A 23497-nucleotide genomic window follows, 5' to 3' on the forward strand; every position below is an offset into this window, starting at 1 on the left:
AATGAATCGGGTGCAATTTTAATAATATTTAAATAATTTCACTAATTTTAATACTAATTTTTAACCAAATGGACCAGTTTTGATCAAAAGTTTATCATTTGGTTTATATTCTGATGGAAGCAACGTTGTAGGTGTTAATGTTCAGAATACTTTCTCAGTTCTCGGCCACCATTGTTGAATGGCTTGTTTATTCGCAATGTATGAAGGGGTCGACAGGGTCTTTTTATTAAAGCATGTCTCGAGCCAGACCACACACGCAAACACGTATGGGAATACTAACTCCGAGTATTCCGCCATGTTGTTTATGTCTTGTACTTTCTCTCTTTGTGTAACGCGATGCCCCGAATTTTCAATTCGATTGTGCAATTTGCAGTGAATTAACCGGTGAGATGGTGTCAGCGTTTATTAAGTTTTTAGAAACAAGATTTTTAAAAAGTGGCGTGTAATTTAGAAATGGAGTGTACGAGCTGAAGGTGGATATCTCATTCGTCAATTTGAACTATAATGCGGTGTTTGATTGATTGGTTGTTTGTATATCCTCTTTTCTCTCTCATGTATGTGTGATAATGAATCTAGGCCATTATGATAAATTGATGATGATTTCTGTTTTACTTCGCTTCTTGGTAGATATCCAAGAATAACAAAAGATAGGATCGTAGATAATATCAACTTAGCTTTCCATGAACTGATGACGTATTCGTCGCATGTACGAGTTCTGAGTCACAATTGAGAAAATACATTTCTTTTCATGTACTTGTATTCTGAACAAAGTTGAAAATGACATATTTAGATAAATTTAGGTCAACCTCAGTCTTTAATTTAGAAGTATGTGACCTTAGGTGAACCGTATTTCACCGGTGTGAAGAATAATGGAGCAGCTCATGTTTCGCGTTTGTTGACGTAGCATAAACCCGAGAGCGTATTCGTGGCGTCTTACAATCTGGGTTCAGACTCCCTACTTCCACCAGTAAAAGATACAGATGACGGATCACTAAAAACTATCACAGAAGGGTTCAACCGACATGCGAATGCTCGCATGTATCACACGATTGAAGGGCGGTGGTCGTCGGCGCAGCGCGTGTTCGAAATCCATGTATACAAACACTGTATTTTACACACGTTGTGTATGTCGCTGTGAGTCCCGTATCGGACAGAACGCGGCGCGACGACCACCGACCTTTAATGGTGGAGCTTCCATTAACACGCATGTAACATTCTGAAAGAAAATGCAGAAAGATAAATATACGTAATTTAGCAAAGTATGCGTGCCCCATCGCTTCAACGGGGCGGTAGCCATAGGTTACAATTTCAACGTGAGAACATGACTTGACACCAGCTACACGAAAGTAAACATTGCAAATGTATCTTATTTGTGGAAATTATTAATTAATACGAATGAACAATTATTGGTCGTTATTGGTATGAATAAATAAAATAAATCAATCTTATTGATTATACCTTGAAAATACTAAAATTTACTTGTTTTGATAATTGACGATTTTTACGTCACTGTTTTATATAGTCTGGCTTGTGTAACTGAGGGGTAACAAGTAGTAGAATGATTGATATAGACCAACTATTAGAAACTCCATAGAGAGATGATTGAAAAACTGTGTAAATTGTTATCACTCAGTTCAGTGTGTGTTTTACTTCAGGTTGAGGTGATTTATTTTAGTGTTTTATGAATATAGATTCGTTTTCATATTGTCTCTGTAGTTTTTTTTCGAAATGCTTTGTGAAGAATTGTGTTTATAACTTCTAATCATCAGGATTATTGTGTCTACGCAGGGGCGTCTGTCATCTTGGTTTTTGCACCACTGCCGCGTGACACTCAGCATATGCAGATGTGTTTGTACTGTATTATTGTGTATTCTTATTCTTATTACCCAGCACGTGTATTTCAGTGTTCTCGTATAGAACACGTAATTTAGCGACTGACGCTGCTAGTTTCTTGTTTTCACGCTTGGTGTATTGTGATGACGCACTACATGGATGCAGTAACATGAGAAAAGTCAAAGAACACAGCCACTAGATATCAATGGATCTGTTCTTCGATGTATGAGAACTTCCTCTGAGCCTTGAATGTCTATAAATAGTTTCGAACATTAATACTTTCTTCAACGAGCCTGCCCAATTAAAGCTTGGAAACGTGTCAGTTCGTACTCGTTGATCTGCGCAACAGTCAAAGTCGCCATCTTTGTTTATATGAGACCCATATATCTCACACATGCGCAACAGTCAAAGTCGCCATCTTTGTTTATATGAGACCCATATATCTCACACATGCGCAGCGCGACGGCTACCGCGCTTTAACCATGACTTGGCAGGTTCTCTTTGGTTACAATATTATGAAATGCTGAAAAAAGTAGTGGCTTGGTGCAAATTTAACTACTCACAAGCCTTCAAGTTACTCACGTAATCACAGAATCAAACACCCACAGTTATACGAACTCTCGCGTGTCTTTGTAAACATGCATTGACGTATTAAAACAAAGGAATGTGTAACATTTAAGATGTCTATTCCTCGTCTCAAAAGATTTCACTGTCTGTAGCAGCGAGTGTTTGCTTCCTTTATATGCCTGGTCCAAATCCCGTTTAAGTCCCCCTTTCTGATGTTTAAATCTCATGGGGATCAATTTAAAACAGAGCTAATCCTACCAGAGCATGTTTTGTCTGACAGACGGGGTTAATGCCGTACAGCTTTGTGTCGACGCGATCATGTAACGTTTTTTTCTTCTGGGAGAGTATTGAATTTAATCTTTCAATGCAGCCTCCTGAACATAAAAAAATGTTCCTTTAAGAATTTGACGTAAATTACGTCGCCCTCCTTCTTTTGATTTTAAGTCTATTTCAATGTGTGATGTTTTCAATCACTTCTATGACCTCGACTCTGGGGTATACTAGTAGCTTTTTTCAGAAAACAGTCAACAATTGAACGCTGAACTGTCGCAGTTATTAAAAATGTACCTCTCAGTCACTAGCAAACGTTTCCGAGATTGTGCACGAAGACAGGTGTCGGTGACGCGTCACTCATGCCTACACGTTTAATTGTGTGTAGAACTAGGCTTCATTTCCTCTAAATAACATTTTACGACATTCTCAGAGAAATTATGTCATATATTTTCCCACGACTCTATATAAACACAAAGGTTCCACCTGCACGTAAATATGCCAGCGCAGTGGGTTCAATAATTCAAATAAAACGAGATCTCATGTTTTAGATGTACACATTCAAAACATAATATCCTGGCTACATACTAACTACATGATTGCATATTGTACGCCCCACATCACTCTTGTCAACAAATAACTTGTATATATCGAGTATTCTATTTATGACGTACAGGATTGGTTTCAGGAGACAACTCATGCATGCATATGATATCAGATATGTATCATAATGCAGAAACACGTACGAGTCGTGTCTTGTTAACAAAGTGTCCATTTAAATTTAAAGATGGTAACAACTACCCGTTGTATACCTCTTCTAGAGAATTACACATCAAGTTCTCTGCCACTGAAAATATTCAAATATTGAAATTTCCACTTTTTACTAATATTAATTCTTTTCTTTATTTTGCTCGCACGCAGCTTCATAGGAGAGAAGTAAGTAACGTACTACCACAATTTAGTCGTATTTATGTATTCGCCCCCCCCCCTCTCATCTCGACAGTTGTCTCGTCATATTTTGTTGCATGATTATTTACTCTAATTGTAACCTGTTGTATTTTAAGTGTATTTGCATGTGATTGTACTCCCCTCATATGGTTCTTTCGAGTCAGGGTCTGAAGCTTTCTCTTCTTTGTGTTTAGTTGGTCACAATTACCTGTGTTAAATCTTCGTAACTTACATGAAGAAATTGTTTTTATTAGGTCTGTTGTTTTTATATATTTATTTCAAGAATGTCGGAGCATTAGACAATTGAGAATCTTGGAATCCAGGCGTTAGTTCAGTGAAACATTCGTAAAGTTCTTATTTGAAAACAAATTTAAGGGGAATTTTCAAAATGTATCACTGTAAAAACTGTAAGCTCTCAGTTTATGTGGAATCAATGCGAAGCTGCTTACAAGATTGTGCCTGATTGGCTAGCTCACTCTAACACCTAACACTCAGACCAATCAGAGAGCAGCTTGTTTACATTTTTAAATCAAATTCTGCCTTGTATATAGGCCGCGGCTTCGACTCAACCCAACTCTTAGCCTTTTCACCACCAGACTTTCCCGCCCAAATTTGTCTGCACTTTTTTCTTACAGTCTTCAATATTTCTGGAAATGAACCGTTTTTGAAGCCAACAAACTAAATTTGAAATAATTTTCTGTTTTTACCCCAAAAATGTTTTTGTCCCAATTTCCTGAAGGAAAGTGCAGACTTATAAAAAGGACTATTTTGTGAATTTGTGATGAAAAGAGGGGACTGGTGGTGAAAGGGATAATTCAAATGCCACGCCACAGTTTTTTATAGTATGTGGTTGAACATATATCTTGCATCGCTGTCAAAACAATGACGACACTTGTAGAGTTACAGTCACACACAACCTCTCGACAATAAGTCTGTTGGGACCACCGTTTCGACCTGTAGCGGTTTCAGTGATTGGTATGTGACATTGTATTGCGTGGGGTTACCCGTTGAAATGGGTCATACGTCGATGATCTATATCGGTGTCACTGAAGAAATCGCAAACAAGCTGTCAGATGGCTGACCCGATATATTTTACTTATAATAATCAGTCGAATTATAGCTGACTTAAAGTGTACATTTAGCGTTTGAGGTTATCTGTAGAGTAGGTCGCTGTCGTTATCGGAGAGTTGTCTTCTCTCGGTTGTATTTATTGTGTTCGTTGTTTGCCGTCTTGAGTCATTCATTGAATGATTCCTACGTCACAGTCCTGCAGTCCAATCCTTCTAATCCAGCCAATGTGTATTCATGAAGTGTAGTATTAATCAATATTTATGACACAATTCGTATTCTGACTGAACTAACCTTTTCTTTCGATAATGTACAAATTATGTTTTTTCAAGACCAAATATGGGTAGCCCTACTTCGAATGTATGTAAGTGGCTTGCCCTATAGCGCAAAACTAGGTCAAAGTTTACCTTTGCAGAGGTTTTAAAAGCAATTAGCCCGGTGAATTATTTTTTAAAGAGAAATTGAATTAGGTTGTACGTTCACGTCACGTGACAAAACAAATTTCATCATTCGACATATTCTAAGATTTGTATTAAATTTTGCATCTGTAAACGTATATTTTGAAATAGCCAATCACAATTCACATGACATGCGATATTATTTTCAACTTAATGCATCATAAATGCCACATATTACGCGTGACCAATTATTGCAATATTTTTTTTCAAAATGGCCGCCATCCAGGGTTTCAACGATATGGCGATTTTAATATTATATACAATTTAAATTGATGAGGAATCGACTCACAGTGACATATTCTTACTTTACTTTTAGGACAGAAATAATTGACACAATTATTGAGAAAAGATAAAATGTCTCATTGATCTTATGGATATTTACGAGGATTATTCTGCCTAAAGGCAATATTGTTTATAATTATTATGTTGTTCTATATAGATAGGGTTGTTTTAGATGTGCTCTAGTGTTGACACAGTTTTAACCACACAAATAACGTGGCAATGGCAATGGCAAGTCCCGTCAACTTTTAGTGACCCTCATTATTGCCAAATAATTTTTCACACTTATGTGACAGACAAAATGGAGCCAGATAATATGTGCTATTCTTTCCATTATTGACAGTCATAATTCATTATTAGCACCAAAATGACTGCTGGAATTTACACTTTCTTTTACTTGAACTATATTTTAGCGATTTTTGAGCTTTATATATAGTTTCGGTAATGAATACCGGAATTGTAGGCCTCGGATACTTTTGCACAAAAGGAGAGGCCATGTGGTAGCACGTGACCGCATACATACAGCTTCCAATAAAAGTACCTCCTCTCCCTTCCTGCACATATACTGCAAATGCTCATATGCATTGCAACGATGAGGTCAGTGGTCATTGCAACGATGAGGTCAGTGGTCATTGCAACGTGCGTTATTGACATTCACAGCAAAAAGTAATATTACACGAGAGAAGCCGTATCACGATTTGAGTTGTCACTTTCACATATTCCACTTACACAATAGAGTGACGCAGGGTGTTCGGTTAGGGGCGCACTTCAAATGTGATGCAATAGATTGTACTGTTTAATTTTCAACCTCCGCAAAGTGTCTTGTTTTCTGTTTGAAATATATAGTTCACGCCGTATAGTGAAAAATACTTTTCATATTTGACGAGTCGTCGAATATTAAGGTCACTTTTTACTATCGGGTCAAAGAGACCACTCGTACCATATGTGATAAACCAATTTTTATCACACAAAATTGATTAGTGATAGCAAAAGCATGAACAAAATGTATAGTTTTAATTTAGTTTATCGTTGAATTTTGCCGCAGGCACTTCCCGGTTCGTCCTAACTCGTTTACCTTCATACTGTTTCGTGTCACTCGGTATTACTCGGTTACCGTTGTTTCTGTTACGAGGAGCAGCATTTTCTCTAAGATGTATATTAAAATGTCGAAGTAATCTAAATATTATTTTAGCATTAGTCAACTAGAGTTTAAACAGGTTAGAAACACTGTGGTGGCGCCAGGTAGTACATTTCCACGATTAAATTCGGTTTCAAGACTAGATGATCCGAGCCTCAAACTGAGGATGCTGGCGAGGTTTGGTTAATGAAGCACCGACTGTGGCGATCAAATGTCGTAGTTACGTGCACAGCTGCACACCGGTATCCGTGCTCAAGTATTCAAACTGAGCGGGCAACTTGAAATATAATGGAGGGGCCGCATAAATGTACTTACATTTTCCCACGGACCAGTATTTGTCTTGTTCAATACATCGAATGCTGTTCGGATGTTTGTTAGCATTATATTTGCAATGTGATATTTTTAATTGAATCGCGTTTATTTGGTTCGTGGTTATTTGAAGTATTTTCAAATTTGCATTTAACAAAAATATAATAAGATTGATGATAGTTAACAGTAATTTGCACATAAGTCATCGGCAGATCGTTCTTTTCAAAGGAAGGATACGAACAGTAAACAGCCTGGTACAGTAAATTCATACGTCTCGTGTAGTTTTTCTTGCTGCCATTGTCATATACTGACACTTTTCACAAAACAGTCCCGTTCAATATATGCCTTTCCCGCCATTAATATTGAAGCAAAATATTCATACAATCTCTGCGACCAATATCATGTTTTTTCCGATCCAAAACAAATCAATAAAAGAAACTAATAATATTCGCTCAACTTATTGGCAGGAACATAATTCATCGTTATAGTTGATTGTATACAACATTAAGTTTACAAGTGGCTCGTGCGGCAAGCTTCCTGTGGGACTAGCATATCGTTGCCATGACTACAGTAGCAAACGCCCTAAGTTGTTTTGATGATGCCAGTTTTATGCACAAGAGACACAATCCGTAAAATGTAAAAATGAGAAAGTGTTTATAAGTAATGAAACGTTCTTATTCTTGATTTTTCAGTGACCACAGATAAAATATAAATATCGCGAACGTACAATTAATGGTCATATGTCTGTGAATGTGTATGTCAGTGACGTCATATAATTTCTATCGTCTCCCGTATATATACCATAGTAACTTTTCAATACTGTTAGTTAATGCGTATATAGAACGGATTTCTGTAATTGTCGAGTCTGAGACGTTTTAAAGACTGCATTTGTTGCCATAAAAGTATACCCAGTTAAACCTGTAAATTTGATGTTGTTCAGAATAATTGTAATTCTGCGTCATCTCAAGCTCAATAAACAACTCAGTACACATTCTAGAAGGACGTAACGCATTAAGTGAACTGCAATATGCAAAGTGTAAAAATACGGTATATAACAGGGGGGATTGGCACGAGAGGGCGCCATCCGATCTGAATGGAACGTTTCGACGTCAGTCGTCCGTAGCCATCGTCAAAGCAACAACGTCCCGTTTACGAACAGATGAAATAATTTCAGCAATTTCTTTACAGAATAATCCTCAACAAAACTTAGAAACATTTCATAGACGACTACAGGCTCCAAAATTATTGTCTATTGCAAAACAATTCAACCGACAACCAGTTTGACGCCACAATTTCTTGCTGGAGCCCGAGTTCTACGCGTGATTTTATTGCGTTCAAAACTGTTCCATTTCAAACTGCGCATGCACACACACTGTGGTTTCTCGAAATGCATACTAATTCGGTAACTTGTCACTGATAAAAGTCACCGAAAACATTTTGAGCAATTGTGAGCAATAGTACTAGAGTGAAATTTAAACGTGCCTCTGCATTCTCCATGAATTTCGTAACTTGCTATGATCATGGTAAAGAGAAAACCTACGCTTACTTTCAACAGTTAGCTGGAGTCTGATCGAAAACGTGTCTCAAAAAATACCTTTACATCATTTTTCCGATTATTTTTTCAGCTCGTAACGATAGAATCAGTCAATTTAGAACTAACATGTATGCTATCGGAAAGCATTTTGGCACAATATTACTGAAAAAACGAGTTTTTCATTGCTCATGAATATTAATTTATGCAAATGAGACGATTATTTCAACCAATCGTGTCATGCACCCCCCCCCCCGGTATATAAACTGCTAAAAATACGGTACATATACTATATATAAAGTGATAGAACTGCCTTATATGAATAATATATGAACTGTTACCTGCAAATGCAAAAAATTGGGTTATAAAAATGCTGAAATACTCTATATAAACTGCTAAAATGTCTAAGCTGTTAAAATATTTGAACAAATCTGCCTAGTCATTTCACACCGTAATTTTGTGACTCTCCCTCGGCAAACGAAATGTAGTGACCGTAACTAAAGGTGCATTGGACATTGTTATTACCACAAGGACGAATTCCAAGGAATTTCCAGCTCTCAGGAAAAGGAAACACAGTTCGACAGCCGTTTCCATGACATTGACTCATACACGACCAATCCTCATCTTTATATTCTACACATGACTAAACCTATTTTTTCTTTGTCAGTCACGGTAGATTCAACGCCTGTCAAGTGGATACAAGCTTAAGCACTTTGCTACTCTATTTTCTGTAAACTCTTTTTCCTGTTTTCATCCATTATATGGTTAATTTTCTATTTTCTAAAGGTTGAACTCCTGAAACGGAAACTAGGTCAAATCGAGGAAGATGAACTGAATGAAGAGAGACGATGGAAGGTACCTGCGCATGACTTGTGTGTTTTCGTCCACTTTTTATGACATTGCACATATTGATTACGTGTTTGAGCATGCGCAAACTAAATACATTTCAGTACTGATCTGCTGTGTTAATTTCAAACTTAATTACATTATACATTATAAGTAAATGCACGATCGAGCACTGCACCGCCCTCAAACTGTGGATTGCAATCTTGAATGCTCTCCGTTTAGCTGCAATGGCCGATAGTTGGAAGATTAGATATTTGATGTTTGTGACGTCACATCTAATCATGCATGTTCCATCTAGGACTCAAAATAAAGACAGTCTCTCTGAAGAAGAAGAAGAAGAAGAATAAGAAAACGTCTTCCTAGAATATGTCGATCTGCTATACGCCTTTCAATTATATTGGCCCTCAAGCGACGAAAGCTTCTGTGACGTCAAAATGACGTAGTGGATATAAGTGATGTTTGCTTGGTTGCGAGATCACAGTTCTTTGAAAAAATACTATATTTTTACTGTCGGACGACCACAGATTAAAACAATATAGGAGACGTTTCTACACTTGTCACATCACAGAAGCGCATCGACGTGACTTTGGGGGAGGGGGAGTTGTTAATTGGCCATCACCAGTGTGCCCTCTACGGATTTGCAGTGACGTACTATTTGGTTGTGAGAAAATTGTATATTGATATAGTAATATTTAAAAAAAAACATCTTGCTATCTCACATCTTAGTTATGGAATTACTACTTTGGTAAATTTAAAAACTAAATTTATATTTTAACCAAATTGGTGTAAAAACAAAGAACATCAACGGGCCACAGCATTTATTTTTAGGCCTCAAGTGACCTATAGAGTCGCATACAATTTTATTTGTTACTTCAAGACCGACCTCAACAAGCTGACTCAACTTAAATTTGGGGATTCCAAATCAGCCATGTTAGAGGGCGTACTGGCTAGCACCAATATGCACCAATGTTTTCTTGCAGCTCGTGGGCCATACCATTGTTTCTTTATGTTTCTTTGCATGTCCGTTACATTTTTTGTTTGTTTCATTACGAATGTAGCTTGCATGGCGTTAGTGTGCGTGTCTGTACTACTATTTAGAAGATGAGAGATTTTATTGAAAAAAACTCGAGGTTTCATGTTTTGGAATGTGACAACATGGTGCTGCTAGGACTCATAATTTGTTTACGCAGCACCCTGCATATATATGTGTACTAAATTACACTAACATTATTAAGAGATTCATAAGTCATGTGACGATGACCCTGTTTCTGCGTAATTGCTCGGATATAAGTGACTGTCGTTTCTGCAAGCGCTGCAGTGGGACATCGCCAAACCACGTTACCGTGGATACAGAAAGACAGTCATGCTGTCATGATAACACTGACGAGAAGTTACCCGTAGTGGCGCTTCGTTATACTAAGTATAGTTTTTTTTTTTCTTCTAGATGAAGAAACTTAAAGAAGGGCCAGATGTCGGCGCTGAATATGATGTTTCGTCTCTGATGTCCGAGTTACAGGAGACCATCGAGAGAGAGCGTGACGTTCAACATCAGTTACAACTCACAGAAGAGGAGTCAGCTGTGATGCGACGAAAACTGGGAGAGATTGAACAAGAAAGGGAACGTGTCGACTTCGAGCTTGAGAAGTACAAAATGCATTTCGGGACGCTGGAAAATCCCAAGAAAGAGGGCGAAGCTGGTGATATCAGCGAGAAAGAAGCAGAGCTCAGACTGCAGCTTATGATGGTTGAACAAGAGGCAACAGTCATGCGCAGGAAAATGTGTGAATTGGAGACTAGAAATGAAGAACTTAATTCCGCCTTAGAAAGGGATGACATACGTCCTGCAAAAACAAAAGAAGGTTAGTAATCCATCGTTAAATTCATTGTTACATATTTGTTCACTCAAGGAATCAAACATATTGGATAATCAATCAATACCTTTTTGATTTATAAATGAAAAGTCATTCCCAAAAAAGTTATTCCTATGACAACATGATCCACATATCCACAAAATTAATTTGGCTTTTGCATCAAAGGTAGCCTCGCCTGACAATTTCATGAAAATCAGTACATAATTGTTCTAGTTATAAATGAACATTTCAAAATGTTTTCCATGGCAACTATATCTGAATCTAATCGATTGGTCGTATTAGGAACAACTCCTCCTGAGAGTCCATCCTTATATCAAGGGCAAACGCTCCTAGAAATGTTATGAGAGACGATCTATAACATTATGACAAACAACACTACCAACAACATAATCTCCTTGGCGGAGGTCATGGATGATATTAGCTGGTAAATGTATGACAGGTTCAATAGACGCAAATTACCATATTTATACCACTCTGGTTCATGTGACCCATTGATCGTGTCGTGTGTTTATTTCTGTAACTCCATGGTTAGGCAGTTGTAATTATGTAGATTATTTACCACCCAAGTTTATTAGTCCCCGTCCGTCCGTGTGTCCGTGCGTCCGTGCGTCTGTGCGTCCGTGCGTCCGTCCGGAGTCATATCTCAGAATCCCTTGGACCGATTCCGTTCATTATTTGCATGTGCCTAGTACTTTATGTGGGACATATGCACATGCAGTGGTTTAGCGATTCGATTCAAAATGGCCGACTGGCAGCCATCTTGTTTTTTGAAAATGTTGTATTTTGGACATGCTTTGTCAGTTTTCATTCAAACTTGGTACATAGATTATACATGTTAGGATGCATGTCCATGATGATTTATTTCACAATTGGATCAAAGATGGCCGACTGGCAGCCATCTTGTTTTTTGAAAATGTCGTATTTTGGACATGCTTTGTCAGTTTTCATTCAAATTTAGTACATAGATCATACATGTTAGGATACATGTCCCCGACCGTCCGTGAGTTCCTGAGGAAGTCCGTCCGACCGTCCGTGTGTCCGTCTGTCCGTGCGTCAGTCTATCCAACGTCATATTTCAGAATCCTGTGGACCGATTTCGTTCATTCTTTGCATGTGCCCAGTACCTTATGTGGGACATATGCACATGCAGTGATTTAGCGATTCGATTCAAAATGGCCGACTGGCAGCCATCTTGTTTTTTGAAAATGTTGTATTTTGGACATGCTTTGTCAGTTGTCATTCAAACTTGGTACATAGATTATACATGTTAGGATACATGTCCATGACGATATATTTCGCAATTGGATCAAAGATGGTCGACTGGCAGGCATCTTGTTTTTGTTTTTTTATGCGGTATCTTGGATGTGCTCTGTCAGTTTTCATTCAAATTTGGCACATACATGTACTTTATACATGTTAGGATGCATGTCCATGACAATTTGTTTCAAAGGATGGCCGATTGACAGCCATCTGACTTTTTGGCCTTACTACTATATTTCCACAATTTATGTACCATTTTCATTTGTATTTGGCATATACATCATACATATCTCTGTGTTTCATAATCAGATCAAAGATGGCTGAATAACGGCTGTTTTTATTTTGGCCATATTACTATGACACGAAACGCGTGTTTTCATGTACATAAACAATCTGTTGTATACGCCACTTGGAACTCAAGTTTCAAGGACACGCTTGCGACAACCCCTCCGCTTTAATATGACAAGCACAAAGAGAACTTAACGGGGACTGTGTCATTTTCAATGACTTGTTGATACACATAATGACAATCACAGTTTAACGACACATACCATGACAATCCGACGAAAACGTTTACTGTACAGTCATCCCAACAAGATCCATTATAGAGTAGGGTTATAGGTACTGCCTACCAATACGAAATCGAGGTTCGGACCCAGTTTGTCTATTCATTTAAATGACGAAGTCAATAGTTCAGAAATACATGATACTAACAAGTGTTCGAATTACCCATCTACCTGTGCACGAACCGAACTGTTGCTGTTGCAGAGGACAAATTATAACATTATTGATCACGTGTCCAATTGTTCTTAAGCAGATTGTAAACCGGCCACACTTTTATTCATATGTAGAATGTAATATGTACAGTTGCATTTATAAGCTATTTGTAATTACTACAGATAACTGTACATAACTTGTCTTAGCTACATATTTTGTAAAGCGCTATTATAAATCAGACTGAGTAGCTTTAGTCAAGGTACAGCGTCTGGAGTTGATGATGAGACAAAGCTCTTCCTCAACTATTGAAAATGTTGGCCACGACTAGCTATTGCCACTTCCGATTAAGGTTCTAGGGAAAAGGGAATTAGAAGGATCATTTCAATGTCATGTTATTCATTAGCACATGACAAAGTGTACAATTCATCTTTTGTATTTATGTAAATTGACACTAATTGAAATTAATACTGTACAAGAAGATTCATTAATTAATTGTTCTTGTAAAATACCATTGGAATGGAATCCAAAAATGGGGATAGATTTACTCTGTTCATTTGTACCTATTTCTTTTGACAAGTCTGGCTCAATCAAAATGAGTAGCCTCCGTCCTCAGTTTTATTGCCTTGACAACATATTCAAGTATTATATCTCCTAAATAGCTCCAAAGTGTATGTGTTATGGTTCATTGGGAAGCATGCAATTATTTAGTTTATATGAGTCTATACTCTATTATGACTCGCTTTGAAATTGTGTATGATGTTCGACCTTTGGCCCTTACATCTCTACTAAACGGGAAGTCCAGTGATTCCTCCATATACACACTGGTCCCACCCCGATAATTAAACCCAAATACCTTGATAAATTAACTTGTTTCCTTGAGTTTGTAACCATTATAGAATAAATGTCATCACAAACCGCTATATGGTTCACAAGTCGTGGGCAAGGTAACCAATAGTTTCATTATGTTTTTATTTACTTTGCAGCAGAAGAAGCTGCAGATGGTGGTGATAATAATGAGCTACGGCAGCGATTGGATGAGGTGGAGCAGCACGCTGAACATCTTCGGCATACTCTTCTTGATGCCGAGGCAGAAATTGACCATTTATCAGCCAAGTTGTCAAAATACGAAGAGCTCACGACTGCGGGCATCCTTTGCAAGAACGATTCCAGAGAGGATATTGATCTTAAACAACATTTACGCATGCGCGAGGAAGAGAACATGACTATTCGCAAAAGGCTAGTTGAGGCTGAAATTATTACCAGAATGTTAGAGGATGAGGTTTCTGTCTACAAAAGGTTAAACGAAGACGCATTAGGTCATGGCACCGCGAAGGGTAAAGGTCACAAGGCTGAAGCTAAGCTGAAGTCGCAGATTAGTTTGTTGAAGCAGGAGAATGAACGCATGCGCAAACAGGTTGTTGAAGTTGAAATCCAAAACGACAATCTAAACGAAGAGCTAATGGGTTATAAGAAGGGTGAGTCGTCTGCTCGTGCGCCGCCATCATCACCAGACCATATTACAGAAAGTGATCGTTTGCCCGCACTGCAGGAAAAGGTCAACCATTTAGAGGAACAACTAGGTAAAGCATAAGATTTGACTTTAGGTGTTGGCAACTCTTGACCTCTAGGTCCTTCCGAATGTAACCCTTGAACCTTGCTCTTCCACCTCATGAGGCTCAGCTCATTATACCTTTAACTTGATAAATATCCCATGATTCACATCTCTCATTGACCTTTGAACCTCTTTGTCTTCCTCTTTTCTTTGTAGTTACACCGACAATTTTATTTTATTTACATTGTTAATTATTGCCTTTGTGATGCTATTTTTTTACTGCACATTCTCGAACATATCCGAAATGTCACAGGGTTTCTCTGTGGGTATCTTTATTGTTTGACTTGACCCATTTATTGTGTTGGTCCCCAATATATGACTGGTATTTGAATGCACATCACACAATAGACTATTTGCGAGTTTCGGTGTCACGTGGTATTATCCCAGTACGTCATACACTCTGCCATTTTGCTGCATCTTCATTGTAGATAGTCATATAATATTACTAGAATAGTACCTGTCACACCATTAATTGGCAGGTGATTTTTTGTTTGGAAAAATGTAGTGCACACACACACGAGCCTGTTTCCGTGAGCGTCGTGTACCAACTACGAATATATGACGCAATCAATCAGAATACCACGTGCATTATAAACCCTCACGTAGTGTATTGGTCTGTTATATCAGTTTACATAAGAATGAGTGTTACTATGAATGAATTTATATGGCTTTGATGATATTGTGCAGTGTGTATGTAGTATTTTGTCTGAATGGTATGCGCCATTCGGCAAACATATTGAAGTTTTTTGAGGTTATACAACAACTGCGTGTCGTACATTACACATGCTTACTTTGAGGGGCAAGGAGTTATGACAATGTAACAGTTTGCAATCTAAGTTTTGTTATTCAAAATATGTTAACACTGATAAAAAAAACATTTAAAAAATGTACCTCGTGCCCATTCAATGAATGTTTGATATCAGATGGACTATACACCAACATGATGACCTTTACTTGAGATGGTAAGCTTAGACTTCTCGTCAATTGGTTGACATTTCGACACTGTTCTCGATGGCATGAAGAAAACTTCAAACTAAGGTGTCATTCGTCGATAGTTCATACGGCGGCCATTGCAGACTAATTTACATTCCAAGCCTCGCTTTCAGATTGCCTGCAATGATACGATACCTACGATTGGCCGCCGATGCTTTCCATCTTTGCGAAAACGAGGCTTGGAATGTAAATAGTCAGCAATGGCTATCGCGAAATAAGGGCGATTTATACCTTGTAAGAGAACCAAAGTACAACACTTGATCTTATCACAACCACTAAGTTTCATAATTCTTATTGTAGCTTTAGTATTAGAACAGAAACAGCTTTCTATCAAGCAAGTTTCTTGTGCTTGCAACATATTACAAATCAAGAGACTGGTGACAATCAGCAAACCAAGGATGTGTACATATTTTGAGATAATGCGTTTTCAAGTTAATCAGATTATGATGAGTTGTCTAATTTTTGTAAGGTTTTGTCATTTATTCAAAACTTAGCAAAAGTCCTTCAAGAGATTGATTTGAAACCATGGCAGGTGTCACACACTTTGCTTTACTAAACTAAATACGTGCGAACAAACGGCCGTCCAACTATAGAGGGCGATGTGTCGTTGAGGCTAGATACCGAGAAGGAAGCCGTAGTACATAACGGATTTATTGATTAGTCTGGTAGTGCATGATTGGACGACAACATTACTGTCTCATTCATGAATATTAATTGATCTACATTAAGTGAATGAATAATATTCTTGACCCCGTGTAGTTTAAAATATATCGACATTTCCGTTGATAGTTGACATGACGCTTGTTTGGAATGACGTCTGTACACTTTACTTCAACGGATTAATTATGCATAAAACCGTTCGATTTATACATATTAATAATTAAAACATGGCGAAATGGCATTTTTCGCTGTTAGAACTTTATAGAAGCTATCGGCATATGTTAGGCGTAAAAGCGACTCGCCAAATCCAAAAACGCGAATAAACTAAAATAAATTTCCGAATTTGAATTTGTTAATACGCTGTTCGTCCTACAGTTGCGATATTTCTTTGTTAAATCTAGCCGATGCAATCGTAACAGAGCCATTAGTTCATTGACATTAGACTAATTAGATTTCAGATCTCGCAATTCAAACTTCATAAGACTAATATACAGAGTGGCAGACGATATATCAGGGACTCCATACTTGGAATGTGGACATGCTCCATAGAAATGTCAATTTAATGAAATTTATACAGTGTTCTTTGCCTGACTTCTTTAAAACATGTGTTAATATCTCTTTAATTTACGTGTGCAACTTTCAGATATGTGCTAATCTAAAGATTTTCTGCACGATACTCCAACTTTCCTGACTTTTGTGTATTTTCTTCTTTATGGTGTGTCTACTAGAGACCAGATTTTAACTGGTCTATCACATATATATTCACCGTTGTCATGGTGACGGAATGTTTTAAGTGTTTCTGTACCAAAGTGTGGGTTTATGTTTAATAATGTTGACTTGCTTTCAAAACTGTGTCTTTCTTTTTTTCTGGTTTTTATTTTAAACTAGTTTTCCTGAACAACACTGTCCTATCATTGTATTTCTTTTTTTCTGTATTTTTTTCTTCACCATTGTCTTTCAAATATGTGTATGTATATGCAACAGGTGCTCCTTAATCTGACTTCTGATTTTAATTTAATTTAATATTCAAATACGCAACAATAAAACATGGTGTGCAAATATAGAGTTGTATCTGTGCAATCTGTGCTACCTCCAAAATGCGAGCACCACCACATTTTAAATTGTACAGGGTTTCGCTGTTTGAATTTTAACCCATAACCTCTTTTTGTGCGTGTTTTTTTTCTCTAAATCACACCAATGGTTTTTGCAACTTTCACTTTTAATGTCATTTTTGCATGTCTAAGTGTCTTCGTTAACTACAGAGTCTCAGATTAGTGAATATGCCTCATTATTCCTAAAATGTGTATTGCCTGTTTACAATTGGATGGTATGGGTCACGTGGTGAAACATGCCGCCCAATACGCATATATTTTCTTTGTTTCCATTGGCTGGTGCAAGCAGCGGACTCTTTATTGAATGAAGTGTTATAATAGGGCTCACTGAAACATATTTTTCACGTGTGTATCTCACAAGTTTACTGTTGTATATTTATTTCTAATTGCAAAACTTTGAAATCTTACAATTTGTTATATATTGTGTTTTTTATCTCAAACCCATTAATGCAGATAATGGTATGAACACAAATGCCTGTCAGTGCACGATCTTTAACAACCGACAGCTTTAATATAATTAATGCATTCCGCCAGCCGAAGGTTTATTAAACAGTCCATCAGACTCAAAATTTATCGAATCATAAGTTCACATTGCTTTCTGCTTTGCTTCTCCGTAATGTGAATGTTGGTCCTCACACTCGTAATGTGACGTCATTGAAACTGACATTTACAACAATAGGCTCATCGTTATCGGGGAGAATCGTTTTAGAAACAGGCTTGTGCATGTGCCGTGGTTCGGTGTTAACCTAATTGTCGAACTGGTAAAATTACGTAGAACAAAGAAATAAAACATTTTTACTTTTAATTTTATTCAAGTCATGTCACCTAGCGTTCTGAACCATTCCCTCTTTAATCATCGTGTACATGTAGTTGATATTTGTAGACTGGCTCTTATCATATTGACCTATTCACCGTTTCTAACCTTTGAAACGTGCATGTACGTTCACAATATACTAATTCATGCATTGACATTTAGTCATTTACAGCTGTTAAAACCGCACCACATGGCGCACGAACATGTTTAGCCACATTCCCCGGACACCAATGGGGAAGGGGTCATTTTAACATTTATATAGGCAGAACGTCTCCGACGGCGATGAATGTTCAACGTTTTCGATACTGACCATTTACTACCATATCATTAAAAATTATTTACATATCGTTTCAAAAAAATAAATATTTAAAGTCTAATTTTGGTCAAGATTTGGTGAATAAATGCCGAGAGTGCCGAGGGCACTTATTTTGGAATAATGCCCTCTATAATCAAATACACTAGGTCCACTAAGTAAAGGTCAGTATATAAAAATTGTACTGAAAGGGAATTTGTGCAAAATGATTAATGGCAGAGGAAACTGAAGTTGATGGTTGGAAACAGACTATTCAATGTTATATTAATTTTTTTCCCGCCGTTTTTATTCAACAAATTAATAGATTATGCAATGACTAGATCTATTTCGATGAAACTTGGTGATTTCGGCGGGAAAAGTAAAACATTGAGAAGCCAGCCCTTCGTAGCCGGATGGCAATAATGAGTTATCAAAAATTCGCATGGTACTTGTTCTGTTTTATCAAAACATAGTCTGACTAATTGCATTTGATAGCTGTCAGACCAGTGTCTTCACTATTCTAAAAATACCATTTTCCGGATTATTTGATAATTGGAATAGATATACCCATATCAACTTACATATGCTCTAAACGCCTACGTGTACGTAAACAACCCTGGTAACCAATTGCTTCATTTCACTCGCAAAGCATGCTGGGAATTCGTTTTCAATGTGTCAATAAGGACCGCCCCTGTCGGTGTGAACGCGAAATTTCCCGGCATGCATTGCAGTTACGTCAGAAGCGTCGGCGGACAAATTTGACAGATGTGTAAACAAACAATCAGGGTGACTATTATCGTGACCTTTTGATCTCTTGTTAGCATGAGTCGTAAATCTTATAGACTGGAAATTGTTCACCTGTCCAGAAGGGACTGGTGTGAGACCTACTTCAAAATGTTAGACCACATTCCTTGGTCGCCATAAAATACCCCATCGGTTCGTTCTGCTGTTTATGGTCTACGAACAAAAAGTTTTGCCTCGGGTTCTTTTAGATTTGTCTGATTAAGACCTTTTCATAACAACTTACATGGATATATTTGACATACCCAAGTGCAATGGCGGCTGTAGCTTTGTAGAATTTGGCTGGATGTATGTGTACATCTCTTATATAGAACATGCATGTGCATATATCCTCATTCTCAGCAGGTCACATACTCTTCATAAGAATATTTATCTGTGTAGTTTATATCGCCATATTAAGGGTAGTAAGTCATCGGGGATTTGGAGCTTGCCAGGCAACTACTTTTGAATTATCCAAGCATGACTTTGCAATTGTATTCCAATAAGCAGCGTACTAGAAGAAACTGAGTCGTATGCAACCGATTTTTTTAGTCTATTGTTCTGCTACAGCCCATCCTCTCTACTCTGGTTGACCCATTTTTTTTTTAAATATTTGGAAAATGTCTGCACAAATCAACACAAAAGGTTAAAGTTTATATATATTGTATTTCAATATTGTTTGAGATGCATTCACGCAGATCAGAAATCATCTTTCTATACGTATGTCTTGCTATGTTTTATTAAAACAAATTACTTAAGCTATCATGTGTCAACATTTCGATCGTTAATCATTATAGCTGCGGTTCTATTGCAATATTTACAAAGTAAATACATGGCCTGGCGAAATGAATATTGAACTCATCACACAGTCAGGCACCCTAGCATGTTTATTTTTGTCCCATTTATGCTTGAGCATCAGCTCCACATACCGATATATTAGTGTGTTTTCATAGTATGTTTGAAGAGAGTCTAACACTGCAAGTCATAATGTTATCATGCATGCGTCTGAACAATTTGAGTCATGGCAGTTTATACGGAAGCGTTATTTGAAGTGGGTGAATGTGATGCTTAAGTGTTACTGAAAGGCAAGTGTGTTACTCATTCTAATAACTCTGTATGCCTGTCTTCACAGCGGACTTGGTGTCTACGGTTAAGGGAAAAGAGCAAGTACAAGAGCAGCAGGAGGCTGAATTGAAGCTGGCACAGAAGACAATAGAGAGGGCGTCTACTGAGGCGACTGTCAAGCATGCGAGTTTAGAGAAGGAACTCAACATGGCGGTGGAGAAACAAGAGGCGTTGCTAAAGCAACTGGAAAACGTAGAGAGGCATGCGCAGTGTTTGCAAGAGGAGTTGAAACAGTCTAGTGAACCTGCCCAGAAGGAAGCGGAGCATGAGGTAATTTGCATATTACATAACGCATTTGGCTGTTAGAAGATAACCATTACACAGCTAATGTGAGGGCGATAGTTTATCAAATAATTAAATCCACAGAATGGCTATATATGTAATCCCGAACTAAAAATCTTCTTATTCAGAAGGTTTACATGTAATTATTGGGGCTACAGTTCGTGAAGTGTGCAATAATTTCTATAAATATCTGTATATGTCTGAGCTATGATGCATAAATATTATTTTCCATTGTTTTAAGGAACACCTCACAGACACGTCGAAAGAACACCGGAAAGAGGAAATGACGTTGGAAAAGAAGGTTGTTATGGTTCCGACCCAAACTCCCCAAGAGGCTTTGTCAAGTTGCTCGGATGACACTTGTTATCGCGAAAGAGAAAAAGAGCTATTGCGTTTTGAGGTAAGTGCCAGCAACTATTCCTGTTGACAAGATTGACTTGAACCAGAGAAACAAAACTCTTGCAAAAAATGCAGTTTTTATGAGGGTATAAAAATAACCCACCCGAAAATTATAAATTAATAATTAATGTTAATAATTTGGTATGGGAGGTGATTAGTGGTATTTCTAAGTTGCAAAAGGTGATGGTTCATTTTTCCATGCCCAATGACACAAAATTGTCCAGTACTATATCCATTGTATTGTAATATATAGGATGACAAATTTCGCTTTTCTCATGATTTGAAAACAATTTTATCCCCAGGATATCAGAAACTTGTACAGATTTGCTGTTTTGTCTTGAAATTTTGGAGTTATGTTGTGAAATAATAGAGTTTTGCCGTCAAATTGCGGAACCTTGCCATTAAATTGTAGAGTTTTGCCGCAAACTGAATGGTGGAGTTTTGCCGTGAAATATTTGGGCTTTACCGTGCAATATCAAAGTTTTGCCGAGATAAATTAAACATGCACTGTCACCTGTGAGCCATTATTGTTTTCTGTTCCAGATTTATAATATATTTTATTTAATATGTTGTTATATGTTGAGTTACACACTGGGTTATGATCTTTCGTAAGATATACCTAATGTTAATGCATGTTATGATTGGTCAATGAAATCGTGCGCAGCAACGCGCATGCGTCGATCGTTCGTTCGTTTTTAGCTCCGCTGTCGACTTGATCGACATAGTGGAGCTATTTGTGTTACTGATTGTCCGTCGATTTCGTTGTCCTTGGGCGTCAACTTTACATTTTAGTTCCGCTGTCGACTTTGTCGAGCGGAGCTTATCATATGAGTGAATGTCCGTCGTCGTCCGTGTCAATGTTTTGCTTTATCGACTTCTTCTTGAAAACTACAAGTCTAAATGCTTTGATACTTGGTGTATATGTACCTTGGGATTGTTCATTTTGTGATGATATCTTCAATTCTCTAATTTTGGTGAATATTTTTGTCATTTTTGGTAAAAGTGGTATTTTCGACTTCTTATAAAAAACTGTAAGTCGAATTGCTTTGATATTATACATATAAGTACTACATGTGGACCTCCTTCAGATTTGTCAATTTCGTGATGATATCTTTAATTATCTAATTTTGATGATTATTTTTGTAATTTTTGGTAAAAAGTGATATTTTCCAATTCTTGTTGAAACCAGCAAGACCGATTGCTTGGCTATTATATATATGAGTACTACATGTGGACCTCCCTCAGATTTGTTCATTTCATGATAATATCTTCAATTCTCTAATTTTGATGAATATTTTTGTAATTTTTGGTAAAAAGTGATATTTTCCAATTCTTGTTGAAAACAGCAAGACCGATTGCTTGGCTATTATATATATGAGTACTACATGTGGACCTCCCTCAGATTTGTTCCTTTCATGATAATACCTTCAATTTTTGTAATTTTTGGTAAAAAGTGATATTTTCGACTTCTTGTTAAAAACAGCAAGTCCAATTGCCCTGATAATACATATTTAGGTACTACATGTGAACCTCTCTCAGATTTGTTCATTTCATGATGATATCCTCAATTCTCTAATTTTGGTGAATATTTTTGTCATTTTTGGTAAAAAGTGATATTTTCGACTTCTTGTTAAAAATGGCAAGTCCGATTGCTTTGATATTACATATATAGGTACTACATGTGGACCTCTCTCAGATTTGTTCATTTTGTAATGATATCTTTAATGCTCTAATTTTGGTGAATATTTTTGCAATTTTTGGTAAAAAGTGATATTTTCGACTTCTTGTTAAAAAACACAAGTCTGATTGCTTTATTTATTTATTTTCAACATAACTCGTACTTCCATATCTGTCCACGTTGTGCAATATTATTCATTGTAGCATATAACAGCATATATCACACTGTCTCTGCGTCTGGGAGCTTCCTGTCAAGTCGTGGCCTCGTTTTGGACTATTTTAACTGCCTTCTAATTGTATGCGACCTTGTTTTGCTGACGATGTGTTTGATCACCACAGCTTAACGAGTGCCAGGCCGTGATGGCGGAGTGGGAAGATCAGGTTCGAACACTTAAGATGACAGTGACGAAGGAGCGGCATGCTCGTGCTAAAGAGAAAGAAGAATACGAACAACGGATCAAAGAGGTATGTTACTATAGTTACAGTCTGTATCCGTCAAATATCAATGTTGCTTTATTTGTATTTTGCTATATATAACGTGTTTGTTACATCTGTTCGATACCAAAACACGAATCCGGGAGCAAGTCGGACGTGTATGTTGTTATGTGTTGATTTCAACTTGTAGTGTATGGTATGCGTATTTCCGCCATTGTATT

At 37.3% G+C, this 23497-nt stretch overlaps 1 protein-coding gene across 11 annotated transcripts in view; it reads left to right on the forward strand.

Moving 5' to 3' along the window:
- The window catches only part of LOC102805514 (uncharacterized), a 75759-nt gene that overhangs the window by 27172 nt on the left and 25090 nt on the right, over positions 1 to 23497 (forward strand). For 9 of the 11 annotated variants that reach the window (XM_085507781.1, XM_085507782.1, XM_085507789.1 and 6 more), the window contains exons 2-8: positions 3592 to 3606; positions 9188 to 9256; positions 10692 to 11106; positions 14079 to 14675; positions 20491 to 20753; positions 21007 to 21165; positions 23181 to 23306. In XM_085507781.1, the coding sequence (XP_085363907.1) occupies positions 3592 to 3606; positions 9188 to 9256; positions 10692 to 11106; positions 14079 to 14675; positions 20491 to 20753; positions 21007 to 21165; positions 23181 to 23306 (1644 nt within the window). The remainder of the gene's footprint in view (positions 1 to 3591; positions 3607 to 9187; positions 9257 to 10691; positions 11107 to 14078; positions 14676 to 20490; positions 20754 to 21006; positions 21166 to 23180; positions 23307 to 23497) is intronic. The other 2 variants (XM_085507783.1, XM_085507784.1) reach the window with 2 other exon arrangements.

Source organism: Saccoglossus kowalevskii, chromosome 14 (assembly GCF_978046115.1).
Source record: "Saccoglossus kowalevskii chromosome 14, keSacKowa6.1, whole genome shotgun sequence".
Taxonomy (NCBI): Eukaryota; Metazoa; Hemichordata; class Enteropneusta; family Harrimaniidae; genus Saccoglossus; species Saccoglossus kowalevskii.